Source organism: Sarcophilus harrisii, chromosome 2 (assembly GCF_902635505.1).
Source record: "Sarcophilus harrisii chromosome 2, mSarHar1.11, whole genome shotgun sequence".
In the NCBI taxonomy this organism is placed as follows: Eukaryota; Metazoa; Chordata; class Mammalia; order Dasyuromorphia; family Dasyuridae; genus Sarcophilus; species Sarcophilus harrisii.
This window is the reverse complement of record NC_045427.1, coordinates 241,159,177-241,175,289: the sequence shown is the minus strand read 5'-3', so window position 1 is coordinate 241,175,289 and position 16,113 is coordinate 241,159,177. Positions and strand designations below refer to the sequence as shown.

The 16,113-nt window shown below is 32.9% G+C and overlaps 1 protein-coding gene across 5 annotated transcripts in view; it reads right to left on the bottom strand.

Moving 5' to 3' along the window:
- Positions 1-16,113, bottom strand: part of OSBPL2 (oxysterol binding protein like 2) — a 106,293-nt gene that overhangs the window by 29,805 nt on the left and 60,375 nt on the right. For all 5 annotated transcript variants that reach the window (XM_012539649.3, XM_003757624.3, XM_012539650.3 and 2 more), the window contains 3 exons: positions 8,982-9,079; positions 4,790-4,972; positions 1,516-1,623 (listed from right to left, as the gene is read on the bottom strand). In XM_012539649.3, the coding sequence (XP_012395103.1) occupies positions 1,516-1,623; positions 4,790-4,972; positions 8,982-9,079 (389 nt within the window). The remainder of the gene's footprint in view (positions 1-1,515; positions 1,624-4,789; positions 4,973-8,981; positions 9,080-16,113) is intronic.

Here is a 16,113-nt window from a genome sequence, read left to right as displayed (position 1 = left end):
TGAAGATACGGAGTGGGAGTAGAGAGGAAGTTTGTAAAGGAAACCCTCTATTTTTTTCCCCCAATAAAGTATATAGCAAGGTCTTCTGTTGAGAGGGAGTGGGAAGAAAGAACATAATAAGAGAGTTTTGTAATAGCCAGTGTGAACACTGTTATAGAAAGTCATTTAGGAAAGAATAAAAGGTTTATTGTGCAGAAGTGAAGTCCCAGTTTGAGGTTAAATGAGATAATTTTATAGTGTACCCAAGTTCACAAAGGTTACTTGCAATAGTTAACATAAGTGTACTTGCAATAGGATAGGAAATGGCAAAATGGATAGGGATTTAATGATGGGAACTGGGAACAGGATTAAGTCCTGGCCTATAATTCCAGTTCAGGCCCTTGTTATCTTTTTAGCCTGGTCCATTAAAACAGTCTCATAACCTGTTTCTGCTTTCTGTGCCTCCCCTCTCCAAACTAGTGAAAGTTACCACTACCAAAATCAGTTTCCCATGCTCAAAAACCCCATTGCTTATGGGATAAAAGACAAGTTTATTAATTTGGCATTCCTCTACAATCTAATCTCAAACTACCTCTCTAGTCTCGTTTCACATTAATCCTTTTCATATATTTTGTGTGCTAGTAAAAACTAGTTATTTCTTGTTCCTTGATCTTATCCTCTTGTCTTTCATTTTCTATTCCCCATAATATTACTCCTTAGATCCTCCAAATCTCACCAGAGCAGATTACCTCTCACTGCCTCCCATTTCTATATCTTGAAATACTTCTACCTCAATGCCTATTTTAGGATCCCTCTGCAGTATAAATTCTTCCATGATGCACCCAATTTTAAGTTATCCTCTTTCCTACAACCTCTTATGTCACACTCTTTGATCTTAAACACTGAATCATTTTCTAATTTGTATTAATCTGTGTACATCTTATCTCCTTTACTAAAAATGTTGTCCATTTTTTATCTTTGTATCTTCAGTGTTTTATATATATTTTGACACAATAAGTGTTTGCTGAATTGAAGAACAAAATAAAACAAGATTAACCAATTCAAGATTTGATAAAAATATTAAAACTGCATAACTGTTAAGATGGCAATCACAAATCAAATGTAACAAATATTTCTTAAGCACTTATCCTATGCTAGACTTATAAGATGCAAAAGTAAAGTAATACATGACAGATGTACCAGTTTAAGACAACAGAATAAAAATAAGAATCAACAATACTTTTTCTTTAAAAATAACACGCTGAAGATTTACACAGAATTTCCCTTGATGATAGCTCTGTGATGGAGTTAGTATAAATATAATTATACACATTTTACAAATGAGGTTCAGAGTGTTTAAGTGACGTGGCCATGGTTAAATGTGTCAGAGCTGGGACTTAAACTCAGTTATTCCTATGTTCCTTCTAGAATAACAAAAGACAATCATGCCAGTATCTTGACTGATCATTACATGAAGACATACACAGTAACTTTTAGCGAGAAAAATGTTTTAAGCCCCAAATTTTCTTCTATTACCTGTGATTTAAAATTTCAACTGTTCCATACTGTTCTATCCACAATTTGCCAATAATTATATTATGTACACAGCAGGTAGGATTTGTCCACGTGTAGGCTTCATTATGTCTGTGAAAGATGTCAAAAATATAAGCAAGTCAGAGATCAGAAAAGTGAACTCGCTGCATGACACAAAGGGACAAAATCTCAAACAGAATTAAACCATAATCAGCTTAAACCCTGTAGAAGAGTACAATATTTCTTTGAACTCCCTCAATAGGGGCTATTTATTTAGCATTCGTTTGAAATTTATTTTTTTCTTTCCTTTGTAACCTCAACAAAGCCTTTTACTTAAATGTCAAGGAAAGTTAATAAGCAATAAAATAAGAATGAGACAAAGGAAAATTGCTTTTCTATAAAAGTTGTCCAAAGAGAAACACTCAACAAAACTCATATTGTGGTTAACTATGTGTTAACTATATGTGTTCATTGGTGTTCATATGTGAACTATATGTGTTCATTGGTGTGAATACTTGGAAGTATAAGGAACTGTCCCATCAAGTTCAAAATGGTAAATCCTACCTTTACTACACACACTTTAGTTATTTTTCTTTTAATCCTACATGAGAGAGATTTGTAATGGCCACTGTGAACACTATAATAAAAAGTCATTCAGGGAAGAATAAAAGGTTTGTTGTGCAGAAGTGAAGTCCCAGTTTGAAGTTAGATGAGAAAAATTTATAGTGAACTCAGTTAATAAAGTGTACTTGCAATAGTTAATATAAGTATACTTCCATAGGATAGGGACCATCTATTTAATGATAACTGAGAATAGGATTATGTCCTGATCTATAACTCCAGTTCAGGCCCTTATTGCTGTTTTTGCCTGGTCCATTAAAATAGGACCTTTCTTGGAGAAGAAGAAACTAATGAAATCTAGACTTAAAAAATAAGCAGTTGACTGTCAGATAGAATCAAATTCCAGAGACCACTCCTTGGTCCCACCTCTGAGGTATAAAATTAGCATATCTAAAACAAGAAAAAGCACATGTGTCTCTTTGCTTCTGTTTCTTTGCTAAATTCTCTTGGAATTTAGATAGCTTGTCATAATGGCATTACAATTACAATCAACTTTGTCCCTTGGACCAGGAAAAAAAAAAAGAGCAGTCTGTATTTCTAGTGATGCTATCATAAACCAATCAATCAATAAGAATTTTAAATTCCTTTAACAGTTATAATTATCAGCAAAAATTAGATCATGGGATTCTGGAGTTACAATGAGGGATAGTCTACTTCTTAAAACACAAACCCCACTATGTTATCTGTAACTTCAAAACAAATGTGTACTATAAAGCATGGATTCAAAAGCTATCCAGATTGGGTACAAGGATGGTTTAAAATCTGTCAAAGTGGATAAAATTTTTGTAGCGTCTCTAACCATAATAACTGTGAATAAAAAGCATTACTAAAGGATTATAGTTACACATTTGTCTAAAAACATTTTTCTTTTTTGGGCCAAGACCCTCCCCCTGAAAACTATTTTCAAGGTGCCTGATCTTGGACAATGTCATAGAAAAGATTGTCTATTATATGCCTTGTTGGTACTGGTGATAAGTAAATGTCCTTGGAGACAGGCCACCACTGATATATTTGGCTAAATACATATACGTGGGAAAGAGTCCTGTTATAGCAAAGCTTGAGGATAATAGTTTATGTATAAGATGGGATGTGGAGTAGGCCACCAAAATATGTCCCTGCTAAGATCCGTTTCACCTAGATTCCTGAAATAACTGACTTATCAATCTCCTTATTTCTAGTTTCTCCTTGCAATAATACCAGTCATGCACTAAAGTTAGGTTTATCTTTTTAAATTTTAAACACCTCTAGTTGATTTCTACTGCTTAGAACTCTTCAGTGATTTTCCATTGTATTTCAAGTAAAACCCTTGTTGTTAAGCTTTTCGTAACCTAGTCCTTTCCTACATTTCTAGTCTTCTTACACATTACTCTCCATCACATATGCTAATGATGCTGGCCTTCCAGCATCACTAGGCCTTCTTGCTGCAAGGCCAGCATCAATACAAGAGTCACTTCCCAGCTTTGAGCATTTTGATTTGCTGTATCTCTTACCTAGAATTTTCTCCCTTCTCGTCTCTGCCTCCTAGCTTCCTTCAAATCTTCTTTAATCTTAATGCCTTCCCTTCTGAGATTATCTCCAATTTATCTTGCTAAACTTTTGTTTCTACTTATATTGTATATTATTAAGACTATGAGCTCCTTGAGAGTAGGATGCTGGAGGCAGGGAGTGCCTTTCTTTGTATTCCTGGTTCTTAGCACAACGTCTGGCATATACTAAATACTTATATGTTTCCTGACTATTAGTCTGATATTCGAAGCACTTCAAAATCTACTTTTCTATCTTTAATTACAAATCTTTTGTTTTAATCAACTTGGACTAGTTACTGTTTTCCAAATGCCTTGAGCTTTCTGATATTCACACTAATATTTACTACCTATTGGAATGGTACAGTTTAATATCCACATCCTCCAAAAACCTGATATAATTCCCAACCTGAAACTCCTTATTCCAAATTCTCAAATTCCATTATACCTCTTTTATAATTCAAGTAGACTATGATGTTTGTGTACGTTTTATCTTATTTACTAAATTATAATCTCCTTCACATAAGAGTCCATTTTTAAATTTATCTTTGTATGTACCTAAATATCCAGAACAATGCTTTGAATATACCGTATAAATATTTGCTAATTTGATGGAAATTATTATGTTGATTATGTCTCTAAAATTATATTGCTGTACTCAAATAACTAGGTTAATACTTTTGGCTATGAGGAAATTATCTAACCTTATATTCACCACTAAATTAGAAAATTTTGCTTATAGTAAGCAAATAATTAGAGAATGTTAAGAGCATACCAAAAAAAAAATAAGAAATTCCCTGAGTAGCCAGACATTTGAACTTCTTCAGACTAAGTGATCATCTAGATCACATGACTTCAAAATTTGTATTTAAGTTAATTTTCAGTGTTAGAAAATCTAACAAAGTATCTCAAATAAAAAGGATTTTTATCTAACAAAGTGTATTTTTATCTTTAAGTGTTTTATCTTTAACAATATCTAGGTCAAGTTAGAGTAGATGAATTAACCCATCAAACTATAAGGGCAATCAAATACAAGACAGAGATGTTTATTAAACAAATTATCTTTCAAAGAAATAGTTCGTTTCTTTCCTTTTAAGCGGAAAGACACAAACACTAAATTATCCAATACTTACTTGAGAAGCTCCAGTGTAATTGTTCCTCGGGGCTCTGCTTCTACACTTTTCCCCCAGAACTTCAATTTGGGGTAGATTGAGCCATGAAAGATAAAGTCCTGATTGAGACCTTCTGAATAAAATGCACTAATGGGAGGATGGTGACTGACCTGTTCAGATATAAATCTGAATCCTAAATCATCCCTAGAAACAAAACAAAACAAAAAAAAAAAAAAAGGGGGGGGGGGCGAGGGAAGAGGGATATGGAAAGGATAGAGGTCCTCATTAATTCAGTCAATTACAAAATCAGTTACTGAAATTGAAACAAATAAAGGTCAACCCATAAATCAAAACAAAAATTGAATCTACACCAATTTGCACAACTCCATCAGTTAGCAGGCAGTGGTAAACTGAAGCCATTTCAGGTTGTTTAGGACACATCACAATTTTTGTCCTTTAAAATAAGCAGAGTGGGAAGTAGAAGCACATGTGTTCTATCATTCCAAATTGAAATGTTATTTGCCAGAAATGTTTAATACATAATTATTTTCTGTCAACAAATTGTATAATCAGGCAACATGCTGACAAAACATATCACTATTTTACCTTAGGAGAACATGAAACAAATGTGACAACATGAGAAGGAAAGGAATAAGAAAGGCTCTCAACATGGACCCCTAGGTATATTTCATGGAATTAGTATTTTGTTATATTAGGATAACTAAGAATTTGTAGTAAGAAGTGGCTTATGGATAAAAGAGAAGAACAGATTAGAACTAGTGAATTAGACATCTATAACTTCAATGAAGATCAAAATCACCTAAAACTGAACAGCTGTAGGTATACTAAAATATTAAAACATTGAATTTAAAGATTTGAAGCTATTCAAAGCCAAAGCCCCATTACTGTTCAAGAAACCATATTACTTTTTTAAAAAGCTTTCCTTGTATAGCATTTCTTCAGCAATTCTTAGAACATGCCTGAACTTATTCTCATGGAATTTCTTATAGTCCAATATATTTCTGGCTAGGGACATAATTTTTTAAATCTTCTCTCAATAAGAATGTCAGTTGATAATTGTTCAGGTACTCTGAATACACCCACAGTTGCAGTCATTAAAAATTATACAAGCTAAACCACATAATTACTAACTTAACCAGAATTAGAACTTCCAGTCATTAACTAGAACTATTTTGTGGAGAGGAAAAAGTTTAAACATGAGACTTAAAAAACCTGTCTACCAAAGGATATAATTTACAAAATGAATGCTCATAAGCCAAGAAAAGAAAGCATATTTTTAGCTATAAAAGAGGAACTTGTAGAGAAAAATGACATTAGTAAATGGCTTAGCTTATTTATGTTACCTCCATATTAAAAAGATTATTCAAGGTCTTATATGAAAAATTAAATGGAAAGACATTCTTTGATAAAAGTTTAAACTAAAAATTAAATCATGATGTGATTTTTGCTTTCCAAAATGGAACAAAAATTTTATCAGTCTGTGAAATCTAGTTCAATAAAATAAGTCTGTGAAGTTAACCATTAGGTGTCGTACTTTATTAAACATTTCAAGCTTTGGTGAATATTTCATCCCTTTAAAAAAAAAAAACCTATTCTCTAAAATGACTAATTATATGGTAAATAAAAAATATTCTTTCCATTTTGCTTTTTAGTGACCAAAATGCTAATAAAATGTTTGATAAATGGCATCAAATTTATAAGCAGTAAGTCAAAAGGAAAGAAAGTCTAGTCAGGAAGGAATACTTAGAAAATAAGTACCATGAATACAAACGTATAAACACACACCTCTCTGTGGGCCTTAGTTTCCTCATCTATAAGACAATACTGTTGGATTTCTAAGGTCTTTTCCCAGTTCTAACAAAATATGATTGTGATCACATGCTGAACTCTACTATCCATAATGAAATGATCACTGGAGCATGTACAATGTATTCTTGTTAACTACTCAAGCTCTCTCAAAAGGTAATGAGATTTGAAGAGCAGCTGCTCAGCTCTTCTGTGCCAGCAAGTATCCAAATCAGATGAAAAATCAAGACAGTATTCAAACACTAGCTGTACACACAGAAAGGCTGTCAGCTGGACCATCTAGGGCTACAGAAAAATTAAAGACTTGGTCAAAAAGCAGAGGAGAACTGGAAAATATGATATTTATTATTGCCTTCATATATGATAATACTGTTTTATGTGAACAAAATGGGCCAAAAATAGGTAATCTTCCCTCTCCCCAATTTAAAATTTCAATTAGCCAAAAATCGTACACTTCACATCTAGAAGAAATGGAAAACAAGATGATGTCAAAGATTTTTTCTTTTTATTTCTACCTCGCCCAGCTAACACAATCTACTAGAAGTATATATTATAGTCCTATTCTATAAGAACTGATATTTAGAGTAATGACTGATACTATAACATTCTCAATTACTAAAAAATTCTTTTTAAAACTGGTTTATTCTGAATTGTGCTTTTACTGTTGTGGGAAATTCATTTAGAGATCAGCAATTCATTTAAAATTTAAGAGTTATAGGTGCATTAAGATGTTAAACGATATGCCTTTGGTCACAAGGCCAGTCCATTTCACAAAAAGGATTTGATCAGGGCATCCTGTCTACAGGGTTGGCTCTAATCCATTATGGTAAAATAATAAAAATTGTATAAATAATGATAATTCATATTCACACAACACTTTAGGATTTACAAGAAAGAAAGAAAAGACAGGAAGGAAGGAAGGAAGGAAGGAAGAAGGATGGAAAGAAGAAAGGAAGGAAAATAAGGAAGTTGGAATCAGTAAATTCCAAGATCCCTTCCTGCTCCAAACCTGTGATTCTATGACTTTTTCTCTTACAATATTTTCTCCCAAATTCTCGGACAATGGTAGGCTACTGTAGTGGCCGACAGTAGGATATGTCCTTTTTTGAATTTGTACATCATGGACAGCTAGGTTGCTCAGAAGAAGGAGCTCTAGGTTTAATGTAAGAAAGCCCTGAATTCAAATCCGGATTCAGAAACTGATTAGCTGTGATTGGCAAGTCATTTTATCCTCTTTCCATCAATTTCCTCATCTGTAATATGAATTGGAGAAGGAAATGGCAAACTACTCCAAAATCTTTGCCAAGAAACTCCAATGAGGTCACATTTAGTTAAGCATGATTGCAATGGCTAAGCAACAGCAACATAGGACCTGAAGTTCATAACCTACAATTTTGCACTTGCTATCTAAACTTTTAGAGCTAGAAATGTCTTGGAGATCATTTGGTCAAATTACTTTATTTTACTGTTGAAGAGATCAAGCTCAAAGTGAGTTAAGGGGCTTATGAAAGTTCCCATAGCTAAATGGCAGAAAGTACCAGAAAAATCTTGGTAATTTAATAAATATTAGCTTTGTGTCTTCTAACCTATTCAGAACTTTTCTGAGGGCAAGAATTACATCTTGTATTTTTTTAAAGTGGTCCTCTACAATGCATACTAGACAATGGGCACACTGGCACTCAAATAGTTCTTGCTTATTTCTCTAGCATTCAAGTTAGCCAAGAAGTTTAGTACTCTAGAAAAAATTCACTAATTTTCATATGACTACTTAAAAACTGGAGGTAATAACAAGGAGGCAAACAGATGACTGTTATTAGTGAAAAGTTAAAATAAATGGCAAAACTCAGTACCTTGTATTTATGATATATTACTGTGTAGTATAGACCTACCCTATTCTTTCTTTTTCACAAAATTCATTAAATTAATTACTTTTGGAAGTATAAATTTGGATGTATAAATTAAGATGAAGTTACTTCAACTTATATTAGTACCCACTGTCTGCCTTTCTATTATGAATTACTATGCCTTTAATATTTTGCTAACAACATTTGATATCTAGGAGAGATAACTACTTTTTTTTTTTTTTTTGGGCTGAGGCAAATGGGGTTAAGTGACTTGCTTAGACTCACACAGTTAGGAAGTGTTAAGTGTCTGAGACCAGATTTGAACTCAGGTCCTCCTGATTTCAGGATTAGTGCTCTAACCACTGTGCCACCTAGCTGCCCTGAAAACTCTACAGAGTTCAAAATGTTTAATAAGATCTTTTGATTAATAATTATTTAATTGAAATGGAAAATGTTGACAGTACACTTTTTTCACTTGCTAAGGAAATTTTAACCACTAGATACTAGTGATGTGTACCATTTATTTATTCTTTAGTTCTTACCTGATTAATTCATATGTTTCCCCCAGTAGTGGATTAAATGGTTTACCAGTCCTTTCCCACTGAGAAGCCACAGCCGAAACTGCAAAAGCAGCTACAGCCTGTAAGTAAGCCACAGAATTAAATGAGGATATTTTCTAGTAAGTAAAACATACAGTATTGGGAGACAATCATATAATTTCATTCTTTCCTCTTAAAGTGAGTTCTCAGTTTTCTATTTTCAGTTTTTTTAAGACTAACACTTCTAGTAGAAGTAAACAATAAAATGAACTTTCTCCTGTCCTTCTACTCAACAAAATACTCCTTCACACACATCTAGAAAAAGCCATCAGACCACATTCTGATGGAGAATCCAGAAAAAGTCACTGAGTGTCAATTATCCAAGCCAAGTAAGAATAGGGAAGTAGACACAAAGTTCTGCAATGGTAGAAGACAAGATCTGGCCAGAAGCATGCCACAAAAAGAGAGAACAAAATCCAGAGAGGCTGTATATTAAAACATGAACTCTCAGACCTACACCAGGGAATCCATGCAGAATACAAGAGTTCATGCAAATTGCCAGTTTTGGTGTTATTTCCCAATTTTTTTCCCAATTTTGAATCACAGATGTAAGGGTGGACCCAAGAAAGGGATCTCTGCCCTGGAATGCCTTGGTTAGGACTACTGGGACAGGAAGAAATTCAGAAGCAAGCATCACTGATGTGGTTCACACCCCAAAAGCAGTGCAGGGTCTTTGTTTCAACATCTAGCCCAATTCAAAGCTTATAGAAGAATAAGTAGGGCAAAAGTTCCAGATTAAAAGAGAGGCTACAATTGTGTTACTCTGAAGCAGCAGAGCTTTCTATCTCTTTGATCACAGGAGTGTGGTCTTGCTTAGACCCAAACCTAGGCCTGGAACTTAAGGAGTTCAGACTAGGGAAGCAATTTTTAAACTGCCTTGGATCAGGGAGCACTCAAATTTTATGGGTCCTCAGACTGTCCCAGAGATCTTGACTATAACACTCATTACGCTAAGAAAGCAACAACAGGACCAGCCTAGACCTTTCCTCCAGAAGTGTAACAAAACCTATCTGTTATATTAAGTCTGAAGTCAGGAGAATGAGCAACCAAGAAAAAAAAAAAAACCTCATCAATAAAAACTCATGGTGACAGAGACACTCAAAACACAAAAACAGGAGAATGACTCAGAAATATCAACAAGCAAAGCCTCAAAAAAAAAAAAAAAAAAAAAAAAAAAACACAGGTTAGACACAAATTCAATGAATTCCTGAAAAATAAAGATTTTTTTCAAGATTTAAAATTGTTTTAAAATTTTTATTTTTTCCCAATTATGTACAAAATTTTTAACATTAATTTTTAAAATTTTCAATAGTATCTTATTTTTTCAAATACATGTTAAGATATTAACATTAATTTTGAAAAAGATTTAATTTGTAGTTTTTTTTCATTTCTTCTCTCCCTTTCCTCCTCCATCCTTATACAGGTAATCATGTAAAACATTTTCAATGTTAGTCATATTGTAAAAGAAAATGCAAAAAACATGGGGGGAAAAGTGAAAAATAATATGCTCCAATCTGCATTCAAACATGCATCAATTCTTTCTCTGGAGATAGCATTGTTCATTTGGAAATGTCTTGGATCATTGCTGAGAATTAGCTAAATCACAAGGGATTACAGTACAATATTGATGCTACTGTATTCAGTGTTCTTTTAGTTCGGCTCACTTCACTTTGTATCAGTTTATATAAAGCTTTACAATTTTTTTCTGAAATTATTATCCTAATGATTCCTTATAACAGTACTCCATTACAATCATATACCACAACTTGTTCAGCCATTCTTTATGAAAGGGATCCCCTCAATTTCTAATTCTTTACTACCACAAAGAGCTGCTATAAGTATTTCATTCCTTCCTCCTCCCTTTACTTTGGGATCTCCCTGAGATAAAGGCCTTGCTGCTGGTCCAGCAAGACCAGAATAGTATTGCTGGATCAATATGCACTGTTTTATAGTCATTCTGACACAGTTCTGAATTGTTCTCCAGAATGGCTGGATCAGTACACAACTACAATAATAATTCTTTAGTGCACCAGTTTTCCCAAATCCACTCCAACGTGAACCAACTTTTCTTTTCTGTCTTATTAGCCAATCTGATCGGTATGAATGGTACTGCAGAGTTGTTTGACTTTGCCTTCCTCTAATTAAAACTGATGCTGAGCATTATTTCATATTTAGTTGTGATTTCATCAGCTGAAAAATGACTTTATATCCTTCATCCATTTATCAATTGGGGAATTACGACACGTACTCATACAAATTTGATTCAGTTCTCTATGTAGTTGAGAAATAAAGGCCATCATCAGAGAAACTTGCTATAAAAATTTGTTTTCAAGCTTTCTGTTTTTCTTATTTTTGTTGTATAAAATCTTTTGCTTGTTTTTTTGTTTTGCTTGTATAAAACCTTTTTAATTTAATATAATCCAAATTTTCTACTTATATCTCATAAATGTTCTCAATCATTTGTTTAGTCATAAATGTTTCTCTTTTCCACAGATCTCACAAGTAAACTATATCTGGCTCTTCACATTTGTTTCTAGGATCACCCTCTGTCTAAATTATGTATTTCTTTTAATATTATTTTGGCATATGGCATATATGTTAGTCTATACCTAGTTTCAGCTATATCTTTTCATGTTTTCCCAGTAGTTATACTTCTAACAACAAATTCCCTCAATCCATTTTCTCTTCTATCAGTACCCTACCATCTTTTTTTCCTTTTTGAATCAATTCCACTGTGATTAAGGTTTAAGTGTTATCCCACACCGCCCCACTTACATTATTATAAAAATAGGTCTTTTATGTCTCTTCATATGAGATAATTTGTCCCTTTCTACCTCTCTCTACCCTTTTCTCCCAATGCAATCCTTTTACTCACTTCTTAATTCCATCAAAGTCAACTTATACCCATAATCTTGACACAATAATGCAAAAAATAATCCAAGAAAATTGTTCTGGAGTTATAGAACATGTGGGGAAAGTAGAAATATTTTTTAAAAATTCACTGATCATCACTTCAACGAGATCTTCTGTGGAAAACCTTGGAATATTATTGCCAAATTTCAAAACCCCAAGATCAAAGAGAAAATCTGGCAAGAAACAAGACCAAAAAAAAAAAAAAATCCAAATATGCTGGAGTTACAATTAGAATTATACAGCACTTAGCAGCAGGGACAATAAAAGATTGCAGATCCTAGAATCATGTAAACCAGCAATCAAAAGAACTAAGCTTACAGCCAAAAATATTATATCCAACAAAATTATCTGTAACATTGATTAAAAAAAAATGGAGATTCAATAAATTTGCAAATTCAGGACTTTATCAATTAAATCCAAACTCAATAGAAATTTTAAAATATATATTCACTTTTTTCTTTTTCTTGCTTTTTTCCCTCTTACAGTTTTCCCTTTTTGTTCTGATTTTTTTTCTTCCAACATGATTCATTAAGAAATGCGTATTTAAAATATTGATATACATGTATAACCAGAAAAATAAAGAAAAAAAGAAAAAGAAAATTTAACATATAAGAGCCAATATCAAAGATCAACTTCAAGGAACTTAATATGGACAAATTATGTTTTTTTAACATAGATATGTATACCATATGTTTATGATTGACATCAACAATTGGGTAGTTCAAAAGAAAAACTGAAGCAGAGTTAAGAGGAAAATAGTGATTAGGCGATACAAATGAGGTACCAAAGAATAGACACAGAAGCTTGTTAGAGGGGGAAGGCAGGTTGAGGGTTGTAGTTTTAAAAACCTACTCACATTGTGAATGGGTTAAATAGGCAACACTACATATATGCCATGAAAGGTATAGCACCCTTTAAAAATCTATAAAGAAAAAAGTGGGAAGAGATGGACAGAAGGGGAAGCAAAGGGTAAGGGGAAAAGACAAAGGAGAGATCCATTAAGTAATAGCAAGGCAAGTTATGGAGAAGAATTTAATCAAAACATTAACAAGGGTAGGAAAGATATGTGGGGGTGAAGGGACCAAGGATATGTGTATGTATGTGTATATAAAAGTCTCTCCTTACTTAATGATAGCCTACCTGGAGGAGATGGGAGAGATGAAAGGAGAAAAAAAGAATAAAATGAAAAAAAGGTGAGCAGCAGCTGAGAACAAAGGAACAGCAGAGAACAAAGGAACAATCTTCAAAGAAGCAAAGAAAAGATGGATGCTTATTGAATATAATTTTTTCTATTAAATATCCTTTCTTGAACTGTCAATTTCCTGTATATTGGATCCTTCCTGATGTTTTGCTGGGCAACTGACAATGTTTTGTTTTGTCTTCTTTTGGTTTCCTTTCTTTTTTTAAAAAAAATTTTTAAAAATATAATATAAATCTTTAAAAAGTTATCTTTCTGGGATCTATTTTCCAGGTCAATTGTTTTTCCAATGAAATAATTAACATTTTCTTCTATTTTTTTCATTCTTCTAATTTTGTTTTGTTGTTTCTTGATGTCTCATGGAGTAATTAGCTTGCTCAATTCTAATTTTTTGAGAAATTATTTTTTTCAGAGAGCTTTTGTACCTCCCTTTTCTAAGTGGCCAATTCAACTTTTTAAGGAATTGTTTTCTTCAATAATATATCTTTTTCCATTCTTTTTTGTGTTTCCTTTACCAAGCTGTTGATACTCTTCTTTCATGATTTTCTTGAATTACTTTCATTTCTTTTCCTAATTTTTCTTCTACATTGCTAATGTTTTAAATTAATGTTTTAATGTTTTTGAGCTTTTCCAATAGTTCTTTTGGGGCCTGAGACAAATATATATTTTTCTCTGAGGGTTCACAAACAGATATTTTGACATTGTTGTCATCTTCTAAATTTGTGTTTTGATCTTTCCTATCACCATAGTAATTTTCTGCAGTCAAGTTTTTTGTGCGTGTGTGTTTGTTTTTTGCTCATTATCTGGCCTATTTTGTGACTTTTAATTTTATTAAAGATGAATTTTGCTCCAGGATTGGAGGGAGCACTGTCTCAAATTTCTTGTGTCACGATCTCAGGGGCCTTCTTAGTAGTTCGATACACTGGAGCCCATGTCTCCACTTGCCTACTGTGCTAGCAAGTACAATGCCTCACTGCTGGCTTGCTGAGGTACATTCTGCTTCTGGCTTACCCAGATGTGGCTTGCATTAGACTATGCTCCCCTTTTACCCAAGTGAGACAAACCTTTCCTGCTGACCTGCTGACCTGCTATGTTTTCTTTGGCTAGAAAACTTGTTCACCCTATTCTTTTGTTGGTTCTGTCACTCCAGAATTTGTTTTAAGTCATTGTTTTTTAGTTATTTAAAGATGAATTTGGGAGAGTTTTGGCCTTATTACCCACAGTATTGGTTTCTTCAAGATTTAACATGTTTTTAAAATCTTAATGATTTAAAATGTTTTTATAAATGACAGTACTTGAGGAAAAAATGGAAAAAAAAAATTTTTAATGGAAGAAAGAACTGGAAAGAGAATTACTTGCTTGAAGTAAGAGGAACAAAACCTTGCCCAAAAAACAAATACTCTGAAAACTGGAATGGAGCAAATTAAAGCCATTGTCTCCATGAAACAAGAAGAAATATTAAAAAAGATTTTAAAAAAAGATTGAAAAAATCTGTTATTTCAAAAAATAATTGGCAAAACAGATCAAGAAGAAAATAATATCATCAGACTATCTAAATGACCCCCCCTCCAAAAATATCCTAAACATGACATTTCAAGAAATTTTAAAAGAAAACTGACCATGACTTTGCTATTTTGGGCACAACAATGATCCATGACTACTCTAAAGAACTTATGATGAAAAATCTTACCCACATCTAGAGAAGAAACTTATTGTGTCTAAATACATAGTGAAGCATGTTCTTATTTTTTAAACTAAAATTTTTCTTCTAAAATTGTTTTCAGTGTAATTGAAGGAAAATATTAAATAAATTTAAAAGAACAAAAAAAAAATTTTTTTTAATTAATTAACTGCCCAGATCGCTTGGAACTAAAAGATAAAGTAGAAGAAGAAACCCCCAAATAAAAACTCCCAGAAACATCAGAGCCAGTATTCAGATCTTACACATCAAAGAAAAACACAAGAAGCAAACAAGAAATGATTCAAGTGTCAAGGAACCACAGTCAGAATCACACATGCCACTATTATAAAAAAATCCACTGGAGAAGGAAATTGAAAATAATTTAAGGTCTTTGCAAAGAAAATCCCATGGATAGCACTGGTGTGTTATGGTTCACAAGATCATGAGGAGCTAGATATTATGATAATGGCTGAATAACAATAATAACAACTATAAAGGAAAGGAGAATTTTAAATACAGTATTCCAGAAGGCAAAGGATATTGGCTTACAGCCAAGAATAACTTACTCAGAATATTAAATATAATTTGACAAGGGGGGAAAAATCATAAATGAAATAGAAGACTTCCAAGCATTCCTAATGAGAAAACCAGAGATGCACATCAATTCTGACGTAAAAACACAAGAGTTAAGAGAAACATAAGAAAGTAAAAAGAGATGAACAATGAATGATTAGAGACTAAGTAAGGATAAACTGCTTATGCTTACATTCAAATTTGGGGAGCTGATAATACAAGTGTCCCCATTGAACCCTATGTTCAAGGGTCACAGAGGTAGTCTAATTAGATAAGATTTGGGAGTTGTTTTGTAATAAGTTGGTAATTTTAAGAGAATGAAGAGAGAAGCAGAATATACGAGGGTTCCTGAAGAATGTTAGAGAAAAATTATAATTCATAATCAGGGTATACAAGTAAACATCTATATAAACAAGCAGGAGAGCTTAGGAAGGAGTGCCAGATACTTGAACTTCACTACTATCTGAACTGAGCAAAGAGGGGAAAAATACACACATACACACACACACACACACACACCCCACTGGTTTTTTACATAACAAGGAAATAAAAAGGAAAGAGAGGGAAAGGAAAGCAAAGAGAAGTTAGATTTAGGGAGAGATTAGTTCTAAGTAAAACAAATTCTGAGAATATAAAAAAACATTTACAACTTTTTGTGAGGTAGCAAAGAATGGGAATCTGACTTGATGCTCATAAACTGAGAAATAAAT